Here is a 26,432-nt window from a genome sequence, read left to right as displayed (position 1 = left end):
GCTCTGTCTAGTCCTACCTGCTCTGTCTAGTCCTACCTGCTCTGTCTAGACCTACCTGCTCTGTCTAGACCTACCTGCTCTGTCTAGGCCTACCTGCTCTGTCTAGATCTACCTGCTCTGTCTAGACCTACCTGCTCTGTCTAGGCCTACCTGCTCTGTCTAGACCTACCTGCTCTGTCTAGGCCTACCTGCAGTCACCTGCTCTGTCTAGACCTCCCTGCTCTGTCTAGACCTACCTGCTCTGTCTAGGCCTACCTGCTCTGTCTAGGCCTACCTGCTCTGTCTAGACCTACCTGCTCTGTCTAGGCCTACCTGCTCTGTCTAGACCTACCTGCTCTGTCTAGACCTACCTGCTCTGTCCAGGCCTACCTGCTCTGTCTAGGCCTACCTGCTCAGTCTAGACCTACCTGCAGTCACCTGCTCTGTCTAGACCTCCCTGCTCTGTCTAGACCTACATGCTCTGTCTAGGCCTACCTGCTCTGTCTAGACCTGCCTGCTCTGTCTAGACCTACCTGCAGTCACCTGCTCTGTCTAGACCTACCTGCTCTGTTTAGGCTTACCTGCATTCACCTGCATTTACATTTACATTTTAGTCATTTAGCAGACGCTCTTATCCAGAGCGACTTACAGTAGTGAATGCATACATTTCATTTCATGCATTTTTTTTACCTACCTGCTCTGTCTAGACCTACCTGCAGTCACCTGCTCTGTCTAGACCTACCTGCTCTGTCTAGGCCTACCTCCTCTGTCTAGTCCTACCTGCTCTGTCTAGACCTGCCTGCTCTGTCTAGGCCTACCTGCTCTGTCTAGGCCTACTTGAGCTGTCTAGGCCTACCTGCTCTGTCTAGGCCTACCTGCTCTGTCTAGGCCTACCTGCTCTGTCTAGACCTACCTGCTCTGTCTAGGCCTACCTGCTCTGTCTAGACCTACTTGAGCTGTCTAGGCCTACCTGCTCTGTCTAGTTCTACCTGCTCTGTCTAGGCCTACCTGCTCTGTCTAGACCTACCTGCTCTGTCTAGGCCTACCTGCTCTGTCTAGGCCTACCTGTTCTGTCTAGACCTACCTGCTCTGTCTAGACCTACCTGCTCTGTCTAGGCCTACCTGCTCTGTCTAGACCTACCTGCTCTGTCTAGGCCTACTTGCTCTATTTAGGCCTACCCGCTCTGTCTAGGCCTACCTGCTCTGTCTAGGCCTACCTGCTCTGTCTAGACCTAACTGCAGTCACCTGCTCTGTCTAGGCCTACCTGCTCTGTCTAGGCCTACCTGCTCTGTCTAGGCCTACCAGCTCTGTCTAGGCCTACCTGCTCTGTCTAGACCTACCTGCTCTGTCTAAGTCTACCTGCTCTGTCTAGACTTACCAGCTCTGTCTAGGCCTACCAGCTCTGTCTAGGCCTACCTGCTCTGTCTAGGCCTACCTGCTCTGTCTAGGCCTACCTACTCTGTCTAGACCTACTAGCTCTGTCTAGACCTACCTGCTCTGTCTAGACCTACCTGCTCTGTCTAGGCCTACCTGCTCTGTCTAGACCTACCTGCTCTGTCTAGGCCTATCTGCTCTGTCTAGGCCTACCTGCTCCGTCTAGACCTACCTGCTCCGTCTAGACCTACCAGCTCTGTCTAGGCCTACCTGCTCTGTCTAGGCCTACCTGCTCTGTCTAGGCCTACCTGCTCTGTCTAGACCTACCTGCTCTGTCTAGGCCTACCTGCTCTGTCTAGGCCTACCTGCTCTGTGTAAAGTATGTATTCTCATAAATTACTGTTGTTGCCACGTTCTGTTACATAATTTAACAAGTGTGTCAATAGCAGGATATACCCTCAGATAAGAAATCAACAAGCTAGATTACGCCTCTAATCCTTCTGTACATTGTTTACAAGATCAGACATACTGTCGCTATAATTTTCCGGAAGTTTATTTTTATTTCAGCGCATCTAATTTGTAAACATTTCAACTGTATTGAGTGATATATACACACATATATATATATGTAAAGAAAAAAGTATTTAATAAGATTATTTCTTTCATTCAGATCTAGGATGTGTTGTTTAAGTGTTCCCTTTATTTTTTTGAGCAGTATATATATTTTTTTTTTTTTCAATTCCACAAAAATGAACACCCCATCAAAATAAAGTTATCTTCTCTTTCTTGTGAAGTGTTGAGACGATGTGTTAAATCCCAAACAAAGCTTTTAGCGTTCTTATAGGCGCAACAGAAAGACGATATGTTCCATTGAGGCCATTTTAGCTGTTTACCGGGGTGTGTTTGACAGGTCATTACAAAACATTTCCATGGTCGTAAAGTTCACGGTGGGGAAGAAATAAATCTTCGGGCACAAAGAAAGAGTATGAAATACCTGCAGGAGTAAAACGAAAGCAATCAATCCAGCGAGATTTAAGTGACAGGTGGATTTTGCGTACCCTCAAAACACAGGAAATATATGGCTGTAAAACACAGATTCTCAGGTGGGTGAGGGCATGTGTTTTCTAGTGACAAATTGGGGACAGTGAGAGTCAGTGAGAATCGGTGCTTAAAATATTTTTTTTTAGGGGGTGAGGGAGGGTACATTGTATTGGATGGTGGATTTATCTTTTAGATTTTAAACTTGTTTGTGACAGGGTGAGGCTATGGTTACCAAGTGCTTATTTACATTTAATAAGTACCCTCCCCTGAAACCAAAGCATGCCACAATAGATTCTACCACAGTTACGTGACATTCTGTATCCCAATGAGATATCTCTCACAGTTGTTGATTATCTCAGATCTACAATTTAGCTACACTCCTGGGGAGTGTCTCATTGAAGGATAGCTTAAAGTGTGCAAAATGGTTGACTGATTTGATTTAGTTGAGAACATGTTGTAATGTTCTGTCCATAAAGCTCAGTAAACAGATAGGAGGATGTTTTAACCAGACACACATTTAGAACTGGAAAACCTTCAGGAACTAAAGTCAGCATTTCCTTGGTTCTCCGTTTCCTCTTTCTGTCAGCCACTTTTTTTTTTTTCTTTAAAAAAAAAAATATATTTTCTCAAGTGAATCAATTGAAACAGCTGTTGAAACTGTTGTTGTGAGCAAACTCTGACCTGGTGGTTTAGAAGAGGGATAGATTCTGTGCAGCTCATGTTCCTTCACGACACCGTGACTCTCCTTTATTCAGTCACAAGTTGTTCAGGCACACTATGAATCATGAGCCAAACCTTTATCGTAATTAGAAACCCCTAACACAAACATTATGTATTACAAAATGCTACAATAATACGGGTGGCAGCGTAGCCTAGTGGTTAGAGCGTTGGACTAGCAACCGTAAAGGTTGCAAGTTCAAATCCCTGAGCTGACAAGGTACAAATCTGTCGTTCTGCCCCTGAACAAGGCAGTTAACCCACTGTTCTTAGGCCGTCATTGAAAGTAAGAATTTGTTCTTAACTGACTTGCCTGCCTAGTTATATAAAGTTAAACAAACAAACAATTTCTCCTCCTAACTGTTTGTCCATGAGAGCACATGTCAGTAGACCAGGAATTCTAGTTATATTTGATGTTCCAATCAGAACAGGCCCCAACTAATGACTGACCATTTCTGATGTTTAGGGGCTTTTTGACATAAGCACATCTCAACTTCTACATGTATACATGAGAGTTCCTGTGGTTCCCTCTCCTTTGTTTTAGAGAAGACTTCCTCCCTTTTCTCTCAATTGGTTAAATCTGATATGAGCAAATCAAATCACGCACTAAGGCAATCACTTTGTTAGCCAATAAAGTGGGAGCTGGGAGTTCCACTCCAATCTTTGCACATACTCAGTTTTATTTGTCAAGACAGGCCTTTTTAATTCCGTAAAGCCTTACTTAATGACCTTTCAAATAGAGTTCCCACAAGCTACAAACTCCTTTCAAATAAAGTGTTGTGACGATGTGCTCTACAGAACAGACACAGGGAGAGAGTTGTGTAATTATAACTTCCTGCCTGTGGGTATTTAACTTCCTGTCCTCTGCTGTAACCAGTCTAGGGGTATTTAACTTCCTGTCCTCTGCTGTTACCAGTCTAGGGGTATTTAACTTCCTGTCCTCTGCTGTTACCAGTCTAGGGGTATTTAACTTCCTGTCCTCTGCTGTTTCCAGTCTGGGGGTATTTAACTTCCTGCTGTCTGCTGTTACCAGTCTGGGGGTATTTAACTTCCTGTCCTCTGCTGTTACCAGTCTGGGGGTATTTAACTTCCTGTCCTCTGCTGTTACCAGTCTGGGGGTATTTAACTTCCTGTCCTCTGCTGTTACCAGTCTGGGGGTATTTAACTTCCTGTCCTCTGCTGTTACCAGTCTAGGGGTATTTAACTTCCTGTCCTCTGCTGTTTCCAGTCTGGGGGTATTTAACTTCCTGTCCTCTGCTGTTACCAGTCTGGGGGTATTTAACTTCCTGTCCTCTGCTGTTTCCAGTCTAGGGGTATTTAACTTCCTGTCCTCTGCTGTTACCAGTCTAGGGGTGTTTTATTATCTAATTATATACACATCATGTTGATGAGCTGGAGGCGCTAGTAATTAGCTGGGAGATCAAAGTTTTTTTTAATGGAACAAGAAAAGAAAGGCTCATCTTATTTTACAATGGAACAAGTGTATAACTAACCCAGTGGGTTGTTAGGAAATATATTGAGAAACACTAATTACTATTTGTGCTTCTTTCATACCTTCTCATAGTCATGTGGACTGACTAATTGCCATGTCCTTTCAGTAGCAGATCTGATTCTATTACATGTTTATTCTCCATCTGACAGCTGAAAACCTTGAATGACCTCATCTTGCTATGCTCATTGGCACACCAAACCGCCATGAAGTTGTCAAGACGGCACAGATCTGGGACCAGGCAACCGCACAATACCATCTGATGTTAACACAGAGAGGTTGGTGGCAACTTTGAGCTCCCGATGACAACAGTGGTAGGCCTGATCACCGACAACGACGAGACAGCCTATAGGGAGGAGGTCAGAGACCTGACCGTGTGGTGCCCGGACAACAACCTCTCCCTCAACGTGATCAAGACAAAGGAGATGATTGTGGACTACAGGAAAAGGAGGACCGAGAGCTTCAAGTTCCTTGGTGTCCACATCACCAACAAACTAACATGGTCCAAACACACCAAGACAGTCGTGAAGCGGGCACGACAAAACCTATTCCCCCCAGGAGACTGAAAAGATTTGGCATGGGTCCTCAGATCCTCAAAAAGTTATACAGCTGCACCATCGAAAGCATCCTGACTGGTTTCATCACTGCCTGGTATGGTACAGAGAGTAGTGTGTACGGCCCAGTACATCACCGGGGCCAGGCTTGCTGCCATCCAGGACCTCTACACCAGGCGGTGTCAGAGGAAGGCCCTAAAAATTGTCAAAGACTCCAGCCACCCTAGTCATAGCCTGTTCTCCCTGCTACCACACGGCAAGTGGTACCGGAGCACCAAGTCTAGGTCCAAAAGGCTTCTAAACAGCTTCTACCCCCAAGCCATAAGACTCCTGAACATCTAATCAAATGGCTACCCAGACTATTTGCATTGTCTCCCCCCTCCTCTTTTATGCTGCTGCTCCTCTCTTATTATCTATGCATAATCACTTTAATAACTCTACCTAAATTACCTCGACTAACCGGTGCCCCTGCACATTGACTCTGTACGTAATTGGAGAGAATGGGCTCGTGGTAACGGCTGGATTAGGAACGGTATCAAATACATCCAACATATGGGTTTCCATTTTGCGCTGTACCAGCCGTTATAATAGGAGCCAACACACACTCCTGCAGATGGCTTGTGCTGTTTCAGACCCAATAGTATATCTCTGATTTCTCTTCATTACTATGATTGGAGAAATACTAAAAAGGGTGTACAGTGATAATGGTAAATCATTTGTTGGACCCTTTTTAAATTGCTCTACACACTTTTTATTTTTTTTTAATTACGTTTGACGTTTTAGTCATTTTAGCAGGCGCTCTTATCCACAGCGACTTACAGGGGCAATTAGGTTTATGTGCCTTGGTCTTTTTTTCCCTGTTGGCGGTCCTCATGAGAGAGAGTTTCATCATAGAGCTTGGTGGTTTTTGCAACTGCACTTGAAGAAACTTTCAAAAGTTGTTGAAATGTTCCTGTATTGACTGACCTTCATGTCTTAAAGTAATGATGGACTGTCGTTTCTCTTTGCTTATTTGAGCTGTTCTTGACATAGTATGGACTTGGTTTTATTTGGTAAAAGACCATCTTCTGTATACCAACCCTACTTTGTCACAATACAACTGATTGGCTCAAACACATTAAGAAATAAAGAAATTCCACTCCTGTTAATTGAAATGCATTGCAGGTGACTACCTCATGAAGCTGGTTGAGAGAATGCCAAGAGTGTGCAAAAGCTGTCATCAAGGCAAAGGGTGCCTACTTTGAAGAATCTCAAATAAAATATATTTTGCTTTGTTTTTTTGGTTACTACATGATTCCATATGTGTTATGTCATAGTTGTGACGTCTTCATAATTATTCTACAATGTAGAAAATAGCAAAAATAAACTCTTGATTGAGTAAGTGTGTCTAAACTTTTGACTGGTACTGTATACATACATACATACATACATACATACATACATACATACATACATACATACATACATACATACACAGTACTGTTAATATATTGCTGATATGTATTACTGGTTATAACTCATGAACTTGAATACAACTCTGAGTCATGTCTGTGTGATGCATTTATTAAAAATCACATGTTTAAATAGAAATAGGACCGTTCTGTTCCATAGGTTACACCATAAGGTTACATCACACCATTCTGTTCCATAGGTTAGATCACACCATTCTGTTCCATAGGTTAGATCACACCATTCTGTTCCATAGGTTAGATCACACCATTCTGTTCCATAGGTTAGATCACACCATTCTGTTCCATAGGTTAGATCACACCATTCTGTTCCATAGGTTAGATCACACCATTCTGTTCCATAGGTTAGATCACACCATTCTGTTCCATAGGTTAGATCACACCATTCTGTTCCATAGGTTACGTCACACCATTCTGTTCCATAGGTTACGTCACACCATTCTGTTCCATAGGTTACGTCACACCATTCTGTTCCATAGGTTACGTCACACCATTCTGTTCCATAGGTTACGTCACACCATTCTGTTCCATAGGTTAGATCACACCATTCTGTTCCATAGGTTACACCATGGCCTTCCCTGTGGCTGAGTTGGTAGAGCATGGCGTTTGCAACGCCAGGGTTGTGGGTTCGATTCCCACGGGGGAGCCAGTACAAAAAAATAAATGCATGAAATGAAATGTACACATTCACTACTGTAAGTCGCTCTGGATAAGAGTGTCTGCTAAATGACTAAAATGTAAAAAAAAGTTTACGTCACACCATTCTGTTCCATAGGTTACGTCACACCATTCTGTTCCATAGGTTACACCATAAGGTTACATCACACCATTCTGTTCCATAGGCTACACCATAAAAGGTTAGGTACAGGATGTCCCCCATCTTTAGTAGAAAAGGCTGTGTTTATTATATCAGATACAACTACAGTTGTAGTACAGTATAATAGTACAGTAGTACAGTATAGAAATAGTATGGTAGTATAGTGTAGGACAGTAGCACAGTACAGAGTAGTTGTACAGTATAGAAAGTAGTACAATAGTACTGTACAGTATAGTAGTACAATACAGTGGTACAGAAAAATAGTGCAGTAGTACAGTATAGTAGTATAGCAGTACAGTGGTAGGGTAAAGTTGTACAGTATAGTAGTACAGTAGCAGAGTATAGAAATAGTAGTATAGTAGTACAGTATAGACATATTAGTATAGTAGTACAGTATAGTAATAGTAGTGCAGTAGTACAGTATATTAGTGCAGTGTTAGGGTAAAGTAGTACAGTGTACTAGTACAGTAGCACAGTACAGTAGCACAGTAAAGTAGTACAGTATAGTAGAATAGCAGCACAGTAGTAGTACAGTATAGTATTACAGTGTAGTAGTACAGTATAGTAGTACAGTATTAGTATAGTAGTACAGCATAGCAGTACAGTATAGAAATAGTTGTACAGTAGTACAGTATAGAAATAGTATAGTGTAGTGGTACCATAGTACAGTATAGTAGTACATTGTAGTGGTACAGTATCACAGTACAGTAGTACAGTAGCACAGTACAGTATAGTAGTATAGTAGTACAGTAGCACAGTAGTAGAAATAGTAGTAGTATAGCAGTACAGTATAGTAGTACAGTATAGAAATAGTTGTACAGTAGTACAGTGTTGTAATAGTGGTGCAGTGGTACAGTAAAGTAGTACAGTAGTACAGTAGCACAGTACATTAGTGCAGTAGTATAGTAGTACAATAATACAGTGATACAGTAAAGTAGTACAGTACAATAATACAGTGATACAGTAAAGTTGTACAGTAGTACAATGATACAGTATAGTAGTACAGTGATACAGTACAGTAGTACAGTAGTACAGTAGTACAGTAGTGGTACAGTAGTAGTGATACAGTAGTACAGTGATACAGTACAGTAGTGATACAGTAGTAGTACAGTAGTACAGTAGCACAGTACAGTAGTACAGTAGCACAGTACAGTATAGTAGTATAGTAGTACAGTAGCACAGTAGTAGAAATAGTAGTAGTACAGTAGTACAGTATAGTAGTACAGTATAGAAATAGTAGTACAATAGTACTGTAGTAAAGTAGTGCAGTAGTACAGTATAGTAGTATAGTATAAGTGGTAGGGTACAGTGGTAGGGTACAGTAATACAGTATAGTAGTACAGTAGCACAGTACAGTGTAGTAGTACAGTAGTACAGTATAGTAGTACAGTGTAGTAGTACAGTAGTACAGTATACTAGTACCGTACAGTAGTACAGTAGCGTAGTACAGTGTAGTAGTACAGTAGTACAGTATAGTAGTACAGTGTAGTAGTACAGTAGTACAGTATAGTAGTACAGTGTACTAGTACAGTAGTACAGTATACTAGTACCGTACAGTAGTACAGTGTAGTAGTACAGTATAGTAGTACAGTATAGTAGTACAGTAGTACAGTACAGTAGCGTAGTACAGTATAGTAGTACAGTAGTACAGTATAGTAGTACAGTGTAGTATTACAGTAGTACAGTACAGTACAGTAGTACAGTATAGTAGTACAGTGTAGTAGTACAGTAGTACAGTACAGTACAGTAGTACAGTAGCGTAGTACAGTATAGTAGTACAGTAGTACAGTACAGTAGCACAGTGAGAGTCATGGCACCTACAAGCTCTCAATGTCTCATGTCAGAATTAGCGGTTCACCCAAGTTTCGAAGTTGTTCCAAACTTCACATTTCAAATTGTTTAAAGGTTAAGTTTAAGCATTAACTCAGGTTAAGTTTAAGCATTAACTCAGGTTAAGTTTAAGCATTAACTCAGGTTAAGTTTAAGCATTAACTCAGGTTAAGTTTAAGCATTAACTCAGGTTAAGTTTAAGCATTAACTCAGGTTAAGTTTAAGCATTAACTCAGATTAAGTTTAAGCATTAACTCAGATTTCTTAAGGCATGGCCATTAACTCCAAATGGTTAAGGTAAGGGTTAAGGCTTAAAACAAAAAATATCAAAGACAACTTCCCTCCCTGGATTCGAATATGCAACCTTTGGAATCAGAGGTAGGTGCTTACACCGATCTGCCTTCACTGTCCATAATACTCAAGCAAAACCAAAACCTACCTTTTAATTGAATTTTTATGTAACTTTTATTTAACTTGAAGCCTCCTCAGAAATGGACGGATGCTAAATACTGAGTTGAATCATGAGTGACCTGCCTGCATGGTACAGCAGTTTAATTACTCCCAGAGTATACGGATGTACTTCAGTATCAGAAATGTTTATACAATATTCTTCCGTGTATTGGGCCATGTGTTTAGCTACAGGAAATGATTACCTGATATGGTTTTCTAGCAACTCTCAGAGCAAACAGATTCTATAGCCAAAAGATATGTGGTTGTAGATATACTCGAGTGTCAGAGATTTGTAAAATATAATTTATATACAATATATTTACTAATATTTTAGGTGTGTCGCTACAGGCCCCAAACATTTTTTTTAAGGTCAAACAAACTTAAAAAGGTCAAACAAACTTAGAAATAAGGGCTGTCAAAGTTACCGCGTTACGTTTTTAATGCTGTAGAAAAAAGAAAATGATGTTAATCACATCTCCATTTCTTCATTGCAAGAACCTTAATCCTCCTGGATACTAGCCAAGGACCCTATTCCTCCTGGATACTAGCCAAGGACCCTATTCCTCCTGGATACTAGCCAAGGACCCTATTCCGCCCAGATACTAGCCAAGGACCCTATTCCGCCCGGATACTAGCCAAGGACCCTATTCCTCCTGGATACTAGCCAAGGACCCTATTCCGCCCGGATACTAGCCAAGGACCCTATTCCGCCCTGATACTAGCCAAGGACCCTATTCCGCCCGGATACTAGCCAAGGACCCTATTCCGCCCTGATACTAGCCAAGGACCCTATTCCGCCCGGATACTAGCCAAGGACCCTATTCCGCCCGGATACTAGCCAAGGACCCTATTCCGCCCGGATACTAGCCAAGGACCCTATTCCGCCCGGATACTAGCCAAGGACCCTATTCCGCCCGGATACTAGCCAAGGACCCTATTCCTCCTGGATACTAGCCAAAAACCTTAGTCCGCCCGGATACTAGCCAAGGACCCTATTCCTGCTGGATTCTAGCCAAGGACCTTATTCCTCCTGGATACTAGCCAAGGACCCTATTCCGCCCGGATACTAGCCAAGGACCCTATTCCTCCCGGATACTAGCCAAGGACACTATTCCTCCTGGATACTAGCCAAGGACCCTATTCCTCCCGGATACTAGCCAAGGACCCTATTCCGCCCGGATACTAGCCAAGGACCCTATTCCGCCCGGATACTAGCCAAGGACCCTATTCCTCCCGGATACTAGCCAAGGACCCTATTCCGCCCGGATACTAGCCAAGGACCCTATTCCTCCCGGATACTAGCCAAGGACCCTATTCCTCCTGGATACTAGCCAAGGACCCTATTCCGCCCGGATACTAGCCAAGGACCCTATTCCTCCTGGATACTAGCCAAGGACCCTATTCCGTCCAGATACTAGCCAAGGACCCTATTCCTCCCGGATACTAGCCAAGGACCCTATTCCTCCTGGATACTAGCCAAGGACCCTATTACTCCTGGATACTAGCCAAGGACCCTATTCCGCCCGGATACTAGCCAAGGACCCTATTCCGCCCGGATACTAGCCAAGGACGCTATTCCTCCTGGATACTACCCAAGGACGCTATTCCTCCTGGATACTATCCAAGGACCCTATTCCGCCCGGACACTCCACTCGGTGGCAGCCAAGGGGCCAGGGTTCCAGTCTAGAAGCATGGTTTTGACCGCTCCTACAGTTTTGCTTCGGTACTACAGTTTTTATTGACGCCCGGCCTAGAAAGACAATTTCCATAAACGGCCACATTGAGAAGTCAGATTAAAAAAATTCCTAATAAGACACTTTTTAGTCATCACATTTCGTGCACAAAACATCCATTGAACTAATCAAATAATTGTCGCTGAGGACGATCCCCAGCCCCCTATCACTCACAGCCAAAAGATATTAACATAAAATGCTCATCCAAATTTCTGCCATGTTTGTGGATGACATCGGCGCTGCTCCGGCGTTCACACTGAATGCTAGTGCGCATGTGATGTTGGTCCGTATAAACCGGATGCAATCCGGATATAGATGGCATGCGAGTAGAATACCTTGAAAACAACGGCTAGACATCTTGGATGCAGTCTCCAGTTCTTAATATATACCTCAGTGGTGGCAGCTGCTGTTATGTAAAGAAAAGCCTGGGGGAAATAAAATCCATTATGCGACCAGCTTTGAGCAACAATTTTGAAAGAAAACATACAGAAAGTTCAACCGTATTCACATTCCCAGTCGTTTTCTTTAGATAACAGCAAAAACATAATTTGTACAGCAAGGGTGTGGTTTAGAAAAGCAGTCAGTATCTGGTGTGACCACCATTTTCCTCATGCAGCACGACACATCTCCTTCACATAGAGTTGATTAGGCTGTTGATTGTGGCCTGTGGAATGTTGTCCCACTTCCTCTTCAATGACTGTGCGAAGTTTCTGGATATTGGCAGGAACTGTAACACGCTGTTGTACATGTCAATCCAGAGCATCCCAAACATGCTCAATGGGTGACATGTCTGGTGAGTATGCAGGCCATGGAAGAACTGGGACATTTTCAGCTTCCAGGAATTGTTTACAGATCCTTGTGACATGGGGCCGTGCATTATCATGCTGAAACATGAGGTGATGGCGGCGGATGAATGGCACGACAACGGACCTCATGGATCTCATCACGGTGTCTATGTGCATTCAAATTGCTATCAATAAAATGCAATTGTGTTCTTTGTCCGTAGCTTATGCCTTCCCATACCATAACCCCACCGCCACGGAGCACTCTGCTCACAACGTTGACATCAGCAAACTGCTCACCCAGTCAACGACATACACGTGGTTTGTGGTTGTGAGGCCGGTTGGATGTACTGACAAATTCTCTAAAACAACGTTGGAGGCGGCTTATGGTTGAGAAATGAACATTCAATCCTCTGGCAATAGCTGTGGTGGACATTCCTACAGTCTGCATGGCAATTACAAGCTCCCTCAAAACTTGAGACATCTGTGACATTGTGTTGTGTGACAGAAATGCACATTTTAGAGTGGCCTTTTATTGTCCCCCAGCACAAGGTGCACCTGTGTAATGATCAGGCTGTTTAATCAGCTTCTTGATTTGCCACACCTGTCAGGTGGATGGATTATCTTGACAAATGATAAAATGGTCACTAACAGGGATGTAAACACATTTAAAAAATTGAGAGAAACAAGCTTTTAGTGTGTATGAAACATTTCTGGGATCTTTTTATTTCAGCTCATGAAAACACAGGACCAACACTTTACATGTTGTCTTTATATTGTTGTTCAGTGTAGAAATGTAAAATAATGAAAAAGTAGCCTACTTTAAACAGGTGTTTTCTTTCAAGGGGTAGATTTGACACAATCTGGTTTACAGTGTAACAAAACTTTGAAACCTTAAGAGTTGCGGTAACATTTATGACAGCAGTACCAGGGTACACAGGGATCTTCCACTATGGCTTGAAATATGTATTATACATACACTTTAGGAAGAATGGGTTTAATATATAAAATACTATCCGCCATAATAATGAAATATATACACCAATACAAAAAAAAAGAGTGGTAAGGTGACATCCTTTGATCACAAGAAATCAGGAAACCATTGATTTATGCATGCATGCAATTCTCCCACTGGTCTAGGATGAGTACCTCAACATACCAACAGTTATACTGTAATAATACCCAGGGGCGAATTGGTCATCTGGCAATTCTGGCATATTCCAGATGGGCTGGACCATCTTTAGTTGAGTGGTATGGTAGAAATTCACACACAATTTTTTTTCTTCATATACTTTATATATAAAAATAAAACAATAGAAAAGTTGACATGGCCAGTGGCCCATGGGCCTGTATGTTTTTTTTTCAAAATCAATACTTTTATTTTTGTTTTCTCGCAATTTCTCGGTTATACTATAAATTAGCATTTGGCTGATCAGTGGGAAGCGGCCCCGGTTTCCTCAGGCTGTGATCAGTGGGCAGCGGCCCGGTTTCCTCAGGCTGTGATCAGGGGCAGCGGCCCCGGTTTCCTCAGGCTGTGATCAGTGGGCAGCGGCCCGGTTTCCTCAGGCTGTGATCAGGGGCAGCGGCCCCGGTTTCCTCAGGCTGTGATCAGTGGGCAGCGGCCCCGGTTTCCTCAGGCTGTGATCAGTGGGCAGCGGCCCGGTTTCCTCAGGCTGTGAGCAGTGGGCAGCGGCCCGGTTTCCTCAGGCTGTGAGCAGTGGGCAGCGGCCCGGTTTCCTCAGGCTATGATCAGTGGGCAGCGGCCCGGTTTCCTCAGGCTGTGATCAGTGGGCAGCGGCCCGGTTTCCTCAGGCTGTGATCAGTGGGCAGCGGCCCGGTTTCCTCAGGCTGTGATCAGTGGGCAGCGGCCCAGTTTCCTCAGGCTGTGATCAGGGGCAGCGGCCCGGTTTCCTCAGGCTGTGATCAGTGGGCAGCGGCCCGGTTTCCTCAGGCTGAGCTGAGGTCACGGAAACTCACATTGAAAGTCAAACGCGTCATCAGCAAAGAAACCTGCGCCGACTCCATCATCAGTTAGCCAATATCATGGATCATAAGAAGAAAAGGAACCAATGAATGTAGAAAGAGCACATTCTACATTGGTCACCTTACAACGTCCTATTTTTTGTGTGGCTAAAACAATGTATTGGGTCAAACAGTAAAGTGCATTATCCTCATGACTCCTGTAAGTGTCTTCCCTGCCGCTCTATCCCCGCTGCTGTGATGAGCAAGCCACTCTCCTATCTTTTTTATTTTACCTTTATTTAACTAGGCAAGTCAGTTAAGAACAAATTCTTATTTACAATGAGGGCCTACCTTCTTCAGGGGCAGAATGATCGATTTTTACCACGTCAGCTCGGGGATTCAATCCGGCAACCTTTCGGTTACTGGCCCAACGCTCTAACCACTAAGCTACCTATCCCCTCATGTGCTCGAGAGAAAAATATGTTTTGATCATATAACATTTCAAAATAAATTGCAGGAAAACAGATATGGAAGCTTCGTCCCCTTGTCGAGGAGGGTCTCAGCTTTCTGTAGGTATAATTTGTATTTCTCAACTCATAATTGTAAAGTTATTTTAGTACATTACATTTTTATTTTTTTATTTAACTAGGCAAGTCAGTTAAGAACAAATTCTTATTTTCAATGACGGCCTAGGAACAGTGGGGTTAACCTGCCTTGTTCAGGGGCAGAACAACAGATTTGTACCTTGTCAGTTCGGGGATTCGATCTTGCAACCTTTCGGTTACTAGTCCAACGCTCTAACCACTAGGCATGGTTACTAGCAGTGAGTATCACAGGCGGCTGGTGGCGTCTTAATTAGGGAGGACGGCTCATAATAATGGCTGGAATGGAGTTAATGGAATGTTATCAAGCACTCTGAAACTCTGTGTTTGATGCCATTCCATTAACTCCGTTCCAGCCGTTATAAGCCGTCCTCCCTAATTAAGGTACCACCAGCCGCCTGTGATACTCACTGCTAGTAACCATGTCTTCATCCAAGAGAAAATGTAATGTTCTAAAATAACTTTACAATTGCAGGCAACTACCCATGAGACCTTTAGGCCTATTCACTCGCAATGGTCGGTGTGCATTTGACACGCTCTCTACTCCATATCTCAAAGCCATATAAAGAAAAAAGATCTTGCTTGTAAAATAGTTGTTATTGAGCTGAATATTGAGAGTTGAGAAATATAAATTATACCTACAGAAAGCTGAGACCCTCCTCTCCTCGCCAGCCTTTTATGGTTGGCATTATATTTAGAGTAATGGTCTAGTTCATGTGTTTTGAGTTTCCACTTCCTGTTTCTGTTGTCCTGCTGGGGGGATTGGTATAGTTTACCACGCTCACTGCTTGTAGGTCATATTATATATTGACGCTTTGCTTGGGCTTTGAGCTAAAACCCTGAAAGTCAGAGCCTATATCGCCAAGACTTACATTACTCATTCTTTAATAAATGGCGGAACACATTTCTACGCTGTGTTTCCTTTCTGAACTACTACGGTTATCATTACTCATAATAATCCAATGAGAAGGACTTAAATGGAAGATACATCAACCAAGTAACCATGCTAGCAACATCAATATGAACATGTAGCTGTACAGTATTGTAGAGTCACTATGGCTAGGATTCACAATGCGCCAACATCACACTGCACTTGTGTATAAGGGGGGTTGAGAAAGGCAGAAGACACATTCCGTTCTAACCAATTGTACAATAAAGTTGTATTCTATTTTGAATTATATTCTATTCTTAAAAAAAAAAAAAAACTTGAGCTGTGCAATGCGATGTCCACGCATTATTACGGTTTGTTTGAAACCCCACACTGGGTCATGTTTGGAAACTTCTGCAATAGTGATAGTGAACATGTTTCCTATCAGTTGGTAGAGGTGAGGTGGACTAGTTGTCAGTACCTACTCATGATTGTGTTGATTTTGTTAGGTCCAGCAGTCATAGGCTACCAGCTACTTATTATGTTGCAAAGTGGGGATAGTGGTTGGCATTCCCAGTGCCGATTGTGCTTAGCTTCGGTAGAAAATGCTTTGATTATATAACAAAACAAATAGTACAGTAGTGTCATGGTTTACAGTGTAACGATGAGTGGGGGTTGGTGGGGGTGTTAGAAATGGATGTTAGCAGGGTAGACAGTCCACTTCCCCATCCCTCCCCTAGGTGGCAGCAGCTACAGAGTCATACCCAGTATTGGTTCTGCTGTAGAGTGGGGGGTGTGGTTCTAGTGAGCTGGGCTGAACTCTCTGGATCTACACCGTTCCACGAGCAAAGTAGCAGTGATGTGGAGTTGCTAACTAAGCCCTGATTGGCTGAAGGAAGCAGCCTGTCCAGGGCAGGGCTACTGGGGCTCAGTGGGGTCACCGTTACCGTGGGAACAGCCGCGGTCCTCTGCGACTGGCCGTTATAAACCGGTGGGGTTGAGGGTGAGGGTGAGGGTGGCGGCTTCGGGGTGACAGGTTTCTGTTTCCTCTTCCTGTTGCGTCGCAGCAGGAGAACCAGCACCACCAGGATGATGACCAATAAGAGCATGGCCAGGAGAGGTAGCATCACCAATGTCAGGTTGGAGGTCTTCTGAGGGTATGACTCTACTCGGACCGGTGTATTCACAAAGGAAATCTCATTGTCGTCTCCTTTACTCAGGGTGGTCTTGCCCAGATTAGTATCTGTACCTGCCGAGTCGTTCCGGTTGGTGTTCCCCCAGCGGTTGCGACCTTTGAACTTCTGGTGGTTCTTGCTGGGTCTCTGTGTGGAAAGGAGGGAGGTGGACAGGGAGGGTAGTGCCGTCCCAACACCAAACACTGTCGTTTGGTTCAGAGGCTGAGAGAAAGGACTGCTGGTGGTCAGGATGGGACTCTTGGTGGTTAGGACTAGCGAAGGATCATACGGAACGACAGTGAACCGGAACTCTCCCCTGGCAGGTGGGACGTTCTCGGCTTTCAGAATGAACACCAAAGAGTCGTTCAGCTCTTGCACTCCAGTCATGTTAGCGTTGAGCTCGAAGGATAACCTCTCCTTCTTCACATCCTGAAAGGAGAAAGACTCCAGTGGCTCGGTTTTCTTACCAGCTTTGGGTTTTCCTCGGACCAGCTTTCCATACTTTGGATGAGAGACAACCTCGAAGAAAGGGTCGCTGACGGATAGAGAAGCCAGCTCAGTTGCGTTGAGGAAACCAGTGTTGAGTTTGACCACGATGCCATTGGGTATTCTCACCCCCTCGCCAAACCTGACCAGGGGCTTAACCGTGATGTTGACAACCTGGTTTGTCAGGTTAGCTTCCGATGTAAACGCGGTGAACTCAAAGCTGTCCTGACCAGACGTGAGGGTCGTCATGTGATAAAATAAGCTACCCGTCCTTAAGTCCTCCTGCTCAAACTGGCTGACCTCCTGGTCATCCAGCCGAAGGATCTTGCCATACCGTGGCGCAGCGGTGATCCGGTAGTGAACCGTTGTGTTTTTTCCATTGGTCTCTGCCACCAGACTCTCCTGGGTTAAAACAACTGACGTCTGTCCCTGCTCCAGAGCCAGCCCAGTGTTGTTGATAAGGGAGATGGTGATCTCCGTCACCTCGAGGTTGAAGAGCTTATAGACCGGTTTGTGATGGCCATCGGAAACACTAAAATAAAACACCCCAGAAGCCCGGCTTCCATCATGGACAAAGTACACCTTCCCACTGTTGATCTGAGCCTGAGTGAAGGACACCACAGACTCGTTAAGGCTTCCTCCCAGGGCCAGATAGCCGTTGTTGGGCTTGCTGACGACGATGTACTGGATGTCCTCTGAAGGGTTGTCCAAATCTTCCACATTGAGGTTCTCCGGCCCCAGGGCCACTGTGTCCCCCTGTACCACGCTCAGGCTGGGGGCTTTGGTCTTCAAAACGGGCGGCTGGTCGTTGACTGGGATCACCGTGATGTTGAACCACTCCTCCAGCACCTCATTAGAGAAGAATATTACTTTACTTTGTTGAATGGAATATTGTCTTCTGCATTATAATTTGAAGCAGAACTTCCAATATCCTCAATGAGGCAATTCATTTTGCAGCATACACAACGTTCAAACAGATTTTTTTTTTTAAATGAAAATTAAAAAAACAGACCTGTACCAGTCCAGAAATAAACCGTTGGATAAAAGTGTTCAAAATACAAGGTAGATTAGCAACATTACGTACCTGGCTGTCGTCCAGAGGGCGCTGGGCCGGTTTACCCTTGGGGTTCAGCCAGGTGTCGAAGACAAAGCGGTCATGGAGCGTCTCAGAGTCGTCGTGCCGGTATGTGATGCCATACTTGTTGAGGATGTACTGGGAGAAGTTGGGTTTCTCCACGGTGAGGTTCCTCTCTCCCACCACAATGACCCCGTGCTGGGGTAGAGACTTGACCTGGAACCAGATCTCGTGAGAGCTACGCTGGGGCGTGGGCAGCTTGGACATAAGGTTAGACGCATCCAGCTTGGACTTGTCGATGACGATGCGGTCACCCTCGGTCACCACAGCACCTAGAATGCAACGAGGGGACAAGTCAGTATGGAGGACCGAAGCTGCCATAATTACAGTGCATTTGGAAAATAGTCAGACCACTTCCCCTTTTTTCCACATTTTGTTACGTTACAGCCTTATTCTAAAATGTATTAAATAAACAATTTCCTCATCAATCTACACACAATACTGCATAATGACAAAGCGAAAATAGGTTTTTTGAATTTTTTGCAAATGTATTAAAAATAAGAAACAGATGCCTTATTTACATAACTATTCAGACACTTTGGTATGACACAAAAAATTGAGCTCAGAGCCCACAGTTGACAGTGCATGTCAGAGCAGAAACCAAGCCATGAGGTCGAAGGAATTGTCCGTAGAGCTCCGAGACAGGATTGTGTCGAGGCACAGATCTGGGGAAAGGAACCAAAACATTTCTGCAGCATTGAAGGTCCCCAAGAACACAGTGGCCTCCATCATTCTTAAATGGAAGAAGTTTGGAACCACCAAGACTCTTACTAGAGCTGGCCGCCCGGCCAAACTGAGCAATCGTGGGAGAAGGGCCTTGGTCAGGGAAGTGACCAAGAATCCGATGGTCACTCTGACAGAGCTCTAGAGTTCCTCTGTGGAGATGGGAGAACTTTCCAGAAGGACAACCAACTCTGCAGCCTTTCACCAATCAGGCTTTTTTGGAAGAGTGGCCAGACGGAAGCCACTCCTCAGTAAAAGGCACATGACATCCAGCTTGGAGTTTGCCAAAATCCACCTAAAGGACTCTCAGACCATGAGAAACAAGATTCTATTGTTTGATGAAACCAAGATTGAACTCTTTGGCCTGAATGCCAAGCGTCACGTCTTGAGGAAACCTGGCACCATCCCTTTCGGGGAAGCATGGCGGTGGCAGCATCATGCTGTGGGGATGTTTTTCAGTGGCAGGGACTGGGAGACTAGTCAGGATCGAGGGAAAGATGAATGGAGCAAAGTATAGAGAGATCCTTGATGAAAACCTGCTCCAGAGCTCTCAGGACCGCAGACTGGGGCGAAGGTTCACCATCTAACAGGACAACGACCCTTAGTACACAGCCAAGACAACGCAAGAGTGGCTTCGGGACAAGTCTCAGAATGTCCTTGAGTGTCCCAGCCAGAGCCTGGACTTGACCATGATCGAACATCTCTAGAGACAAGAAATTAGCTGTGCAGCGACGCTCCCCATCCAACCTGACAAGAGCTTGAGAGGATCTGCAGAGAAGAATGGGAGAAACTCCCAAAATACAGGAATGCCAAACTTGTAGTGTCATACCAAAGAAGAGACTCGAGGCTGTAATCGCTGCCAAAGGTGCTTCATCAAAGTACTGAGTAAAGGGTCTGAATACTTATATAAATGAGATATTTCAGTTTTTTGTTTTTAATACATTTGCAAACATTTTTAAAAACCTGTTTTTGCTTTGTCATTATGGGGTATTGTTGGTAGATTGACGAGGGGAAAAACACAATTTATTCCATTTTAGAATAAGACTAACGTAAACAAAATGTGGAAAAAGTCAAGGTGTCTAAATACTTTCCAAATGCACTGTGTGTGCAATCATTCATCCATTTATTCATTTATTTATTTATCCATTTATTAATTTATCCATTTATCTTTGCATTTATCTATTTGTGTGTTTTATTTATTAATTTAACTCTAATTTTGGCAGCTTTGGTCCTCCATAAGCGGGAACACCTATGGGTTAAAAAAATAAATATGTTGCTAATATTTCATACCCCTTAATTGTATAATATTCATGGAAAGTTAAATTAACAACATAATGTCCTGTTGTTGTACATCATCAATGATTCACCAACGGCCCACCTGTGTTAGCGAGGAGCAGAGTCTTTCGGTCGGGTCCAGCATTCTCGTAGGAGATGTCCATTTTGAAGGTCTCGTTCTCCAGGGAAGCTGGAGGTGAGGACACTGAGAAGGTCATTGAGTCCATGGCGGACCAGCCAACCGACGCCACAAGACTCTGGATGTACAGAATCTCCCGCTGGTCCACCTGAGACACAGAGAGACCAGAAATCAGTGAAGGCTGGTGTTACTATGAATCGGAAGGGCAAGCCCGGGAATTTCCCCACTTTTGTAACCTACATTTGGCCCCACTTTTGTATCCCCATTTTAACGTAACCAAAAAAATAAATAAAGCGTTAGACAAAACACTGAGCATCAGAACTTTAGTCATCAACGAATAATTCAAGACATGAACACTTCACATGAGTTGCTTCTTCCGCTAGAAAAAATCTGTGGTTGATATTCAGAATAGAAACATATGTATAATGCATGTCTATGTACTCAGCTGTAGAGAGTGTGACCTGAGGCCTTATCCAATCAAAAAACACTGACCACGCTTCCTGTCAAGGCCAAACAACATTTGTTTCGGCTTGAATAGGAATTTATATCCTGTGGAGTTTCCTTCTGTTTGCTTCTCACCGTAAAATATTGTTTTACTGAACAAATGAATCAGAATACACTCTCCCAAACAGTGCAAGAAGAGTCTTGTTATGTCTTATCATAGAAACTACTGTGGCCATACAATACCAGTCAAAAGATTTGGTTCACACCTACGAATTACAAGGTTTTTTCTTATTTTTTTTATATATTTTTTTTAACTATTTTCTGACATTGCAGAATAATAGTGAACACATCAAAACAATGAAATAACTATGAAATAACACATATGGAGTCATGTAGTAACCAAAAAAAGTGTTAAACAAATCAAAATATTTTCTATTTTAGATTCTTCAAAGTAGCCACCCTTTGCCTTGATGACAGCTTTGCACACTCTTACTGTATGTATCAAGTGCTGGTCCGGGATCTGTCTATTTAATCATATTAATTGTAGATCTAAAAGGCAAAACTTTACCAGCGCTCCAACTCAATTGTAGGAATATGGGCCCTGGTCTCACCTGTCCAAATAATCTTATTCATTATGAAAACTAATCCTAAATCAGCACTTCTACTACTACCACCTCAGGTTCTGGTTAGTTGTTAGGTTCTGCTCTTACCATTGTCTGTGTGAAGGAGGAGACGTCAACAGTGAAATTATCAGCCAGCACTGTCACCAGTCTGCCTAGTTTTGGTCGACGAATCACGTTGAAGGTAATGGTGCGGTTGGATGTGTCGCTCTTGTCATTAGTCACCGCCTGCAGGTCCTCCTGGGTGATTGGTGTAGTAGAGCCTGTTTATGGTGAAACAATATCAGTAAATAAATGCTCCAACATATGGACCCATGGAGGATGTAACCATGCGCCGGAGAAGAAGGCTGACGTTTTACCAGTCCTATTGTTTTTTTGTTTGTTTATCTGCGTTGTTTGTAACTTTTTTTTTTTTTTACTATTTTTGTACATAATGTTGCCGCTACCATCTCTTATGACCGAAAATAAAAACTAAACTAAACTTCTATACATCAGGACTGAGATTACTCACCACGGATTGGCAGAATCCTTTTTTTCCTTTAACGAGTCTGACGAGTCCGACGCGAATTATATACTGCTTTCTCGGGAACAGGCCCCAGGTCCCCGTGATTTGCGTGAAGAGGAGGTGGAGAAAAAGGGGCCAGAGGGCGGGCTGCTATCTGAGAATTCGTAGGCGATCGAATAAACCCCCACTGCCTTCCATTTTGCTAGCAAACGTGCAATCTTTGGAGAATTAAAATTGATGACCGACGCGGAAGATTAAACTACCAACAGGACATTCAAAACTGTAATATCTTATGCTTCACGGAGTCGTGGCTGAACAACGACACTATCAACGTACAGCTGGCTGGTTATACGATATACCGGCAGGATAGAACAGCAGCGTCTGGTAAGACAAGGGGTGGCGGACTATGTATTTTTGTAAATAACAGCTGGCTTACGATATCTAAGGAAGTCTAGAGCTTTTGCTCACCTAAGGTAGAGTATCTCATGATAAGCTGTAGACCACACTATCTACCAAGAGAATTTGAATCTGTATTTTTCGTAGCTGTTTACATACCAATACAGACTGAGGCTGGCACTAAGACAGCACTCAATGAGCTGTATTCCGCCATAAGCAAACAAGAAAACGCTCACCCAGAGGCGACGCTCCTAGTAGCCGGGGACTTTAATGCAGGGAAACTTAAATCCGTTTTACCAAATTTCTATCAGCATGTTAAATGTGCAGCCAGAGGGAAAAACTCTGGACCACCTTTACTCCACATACAGAGATGCATACAAATCTCTCCCTCGCCCTCCATTTGGCAAATCTGACCATAATTATATCCTCCTGTTTCCTGCTTGCAAGCAAAAATTCAAGCAGGAAGCACCAGTGACTAGATCAATTAAAAAGTGGTCAGATGAAGCAGATGCTAAGCTACAGGACTATTTTGCTATCACAGACTGGAATATGTTCCGGGATTCCTACGATGGCATTAAGGTGTACACCATACCAGTCATTGGCTTCATCAATAAGTGCATCGATGATGTCGTCCCCACAGTGACCGTACGTACATACCCCAACCAGAAGCCATGGATTACAGGCAACATCCGCACTGAGCTAAAGGCTAGAACTGCCGCTTTCAATGAGCGGGACACTAACCCGGGAGTTTATAAGAAATCCATCAAATCCAACAAACCAACAAACAGGCAAAGCTTCAATACAGGACAAAGATCGAATCATACTACACTGGCTCTGACGCACGTCGGATGTGGCAGGGCTTGCAAACCATTACAGACTACAAAGGGAAGCACAGCCGAAAGCTGCCCAGCGACACAAGCCTACCAGACGAGCTAAAGTACTTCTATGCTCGCTTCGAGGCAAATAACACTGAAACATGCATGAGAGCACCAGCTGTTCCAGAAGACTGTGTGATTACGCTCTCCGCAGCCGATGTGAGTAAGACCTTTAAACAGGTCAACATTCACAAGGCCGCAGGCCCAGACAGATTACCAGGACGTGTTCTGCGAGCATGCGCTGACCAACTGGCAAGTGTCTTCCCTGACATTTTCAACCTCTCCCTGTCAGTCTGTAATACCAACATATTTTAAGCAGACCACCATAGTGTCTGTGCTCAAGAACACTAAGGTAACATGCCTAAATGACTACCGACTCATAGCACTCACATCTGTAGCCATGAAGTGCTTTGAAAGGATGGTCATGGCTCACATTACACCATTTATCAACAACAAAAAAACTAGACCCAATCCAATTTGCATACCACCCCAACAGATCCACAGATGATGCGATCTCTATTGCCACTCCACACTGCCCTTCCCCATCTGGACAAAAGGAACACCTATGTGAGAATGCTGTTCATTGACTACAGTTCAGCGATCAACACCATAGTGCCCTCAAAGCTCATCAATAAGCTAAGGACTAAACACCTGGGACTAAACACCTCCCTCTGCAACTGGATCCTGGACTTCCCCAGGTGGTGAGGGTAGGTAACAACACATCTGCCACGCTGATCCTCAACACGGAGGCCCCCAGGGGTGCGTGCTTAGTCCCCTCCTGTGCTCCCTGTTCACTCATGACTGCACGGCCAGGCACGACTCCAACACCATAATTAAGGTTGCCAATGACAACAGTGGTAGGCCTGATCACAGACAACGACTAGGCAGCCTATAGGGAGGAGGTCAGAGACCTGACCATGTGGTGCCAGGACAACAACCTTTCCCTCAACGTGATCAAGACAAAGAAGATGATTGTGGACTCTAGGAAAAAGAGGACTCAGCATGCCCCCATTCTCATTGAGGGTGTTGTAGTGGAGCAGGTTGAGAGTTTCAAGTTCCTTGCTGTCCACATCACCAACAAACTAACATGGTCCAAGCACCCCAAGACACGACAAAACCTATTCCCCCTCAGGAGACTGAAAAGATTTGGCATGGGTCCTCAGATCCTCAAAAGATTGTACAGCTGCACCATCGAGAGCATCCTGACTGGTTGCATCACTGCCTGGTATGGCAACTGCTCAGCCTCCGATCGCAAGGCACTACAGAGGGTAGTGAGAATGGCCCAGTACATCACTGGGGCCAAGCTTCCTGCAATCCAGGACCTCTATACCAGGCGGTGTCTGAGGAAGGCCCTAAAAATTGTCAGACTCCAGCCACCCTAGTCATAGACTGTTCTCTCTGCTACCGCACGGCAAGCGGTACCGGAACGCCAAGTCTAGGTCCAAGAGGCTTCTAAACAGCTTCTACCCCCAAGCCATAAGACTCCTGAACATCTAATCAAATGGCTCCCAGACTATTTGCATTGCTCCCCCCTCTTTTACACCGCTGCTACTTTGTTGTTATCATCTATGCATAGTCACTTTAATAAGTCTACCTACATGTACATATTACCTCATGGCTTGGTTTTTTCTCTGACATGCACTGTGGGACCTTATATAGACAGCTGTGTGACTTTCCAAATCATGTCCAATCAATTGAATTTACCACAGGAGGTCTCCAATCAAGTTGTAGAAACATCTCAAGGATGATCAATGGAAACAGGATGCACCAGAGCTCAATTTCGAGTCTCATAGCAAAGGGTCTGATTAATTATGTAAATAAGGTATCTGTTTTACATTTCTTTTTATAAATTTGCAAAAATTCTGAAAACCTGTTTTCACTTTGTAATTATGGGGTATTGTGTGTAATCCGTTTTAGAATAAGGCTGTAACAAAACAAAATGTGGAAAAAGTCAAGGGGTCTGAATACTTTCCGAAGGCGCTGTATGTCACAACAACTTGGTGTTTGAAAATACTACACATTTTACGTGGATCTTCTGAAGGGAAGCCATAGTTATGGTCATTGTTATATAGGCTAAGTGTTTTTCCAAATGTGTAGGTACACTTTTATTATGGGTGATCCTCGTCATAATCTCACCACTTCCAACAAAAAACAAGGACCAGTCTGACCACGCAGTTTAAAAGGTGTGGTGGTATTGAGTGTCCTCATTTAAGTTATGCTCCGAAGGCTGTTGACTCCAGACTGTGCTTAACATATTGCTGTGCAGTGTGAAATGCTATGTGAAAACAGAGGGAAAACTCTTTTGATCTTTAAAACATTTTTAAAAAACAGTGTGGTAAAGACATCACACCCACAAACACATTTTGGAACCTTGTGATATAAACAAGTCATATAACGCAAACAACCTTCTACTGAGAGAAGTCTGACGACGGAGGAGATGATGAAACAGAGGAGGGTGATGAGCAAACAGAGTGATGTTCATTCCTCCCTTCCCTTTCTCCCACCCCTCCTCCTCTCTCCTCCTTCCTCCTTCCTCTCCAGGGACTCTTGTTTATAGTATGTTTATAGTGTGTGGGTGGCCTCTTTCGATACAAGCAGTACACCGCCACAAGGAGAAATACACGACCACATCTAGATCAACACTATTGTCTGCTTTAGTTTATATAAAAACAGAGACGACAGGCTTATTTCTGACCATGGTTTCTATACAGGAACTAAATGTAGACCACCTACAAGGATGGGACCTTGGAAAAGCACATAATGGCTGTTCTGCTTTAGTGCGTCATGAGGAGTTTCAATCACTGCACCTAGTTATACACACACTTTTGAAAATCAAAACTACAATATGAATAAAATACAGAGCAGAGCGGAGTCGGCGGCGGAGCGCGGAGTCGGCAGCGGAGAGGGGAGTCGGCGGCAGAGAGGGGAGTCGGCGGCAGAGAGGGGAGTCGGCGGCAGAGAGAGGAGTCGGCGGCGGAGCGCGGAGTCGGC

At 44.0% G+C, this 26,432-nt stretch overlaps 1 protein-coding gene across 1 annotated transcript in view; it reads right to left on the bottom strand.

The window, feature by feature from the left end:
* Positions 1–12,927: 12,927 nt before the first annotated feature.
* cspg4ba (chondroitin sulfate proteoglycan 4ba) overlaps positions 12,928–26,432 on the bottom strand; it is an 82,724-nt gene continuing 69,219 nt past the window's right edge. The window contains exons 12-15 of the mRNA XM_082968738.1: positions 21,756–21,928; positions 20,566–20,749; positions 18,414–18,736; positions 12,928–18,178 (exon numbers count right to left, since the gene is read on the bottom strand). Coding sequence (XP_082824864.1) covers positions 16,427–18,178; positions 18,414–18,736; positions 20,566–20,749; positions 21,756–21,928 — 2,432 coding nt within the window. The 3' untranslated portion in view covers positions 12,928–16,426. The remainder of the gene's footprint in view (positions 18,179–18,413; positions 18,737–20,565; positions 20,750–21,755; positions 21,929–26,432) is intronic.

This window comes from Salmo salar, chromosome 24 (genome assembly GCF_965601325.2).
Source record: "Salmo salar chromosome 24, fSalSal1, whole genome shotgun sequence".
Taxonomy (NCBI): domain Eukaryota; kingdom Metazoa; phylum Chordata; class Actinopteri; order Salmoniformes; family Salmonidae; genus Salmo; species Salmo salar.
The sequence above is the reverse complement of the archived record's forward strand: the minus strand, read 5'-3'. Positions and strand labels throughout refer to the sequence as shown.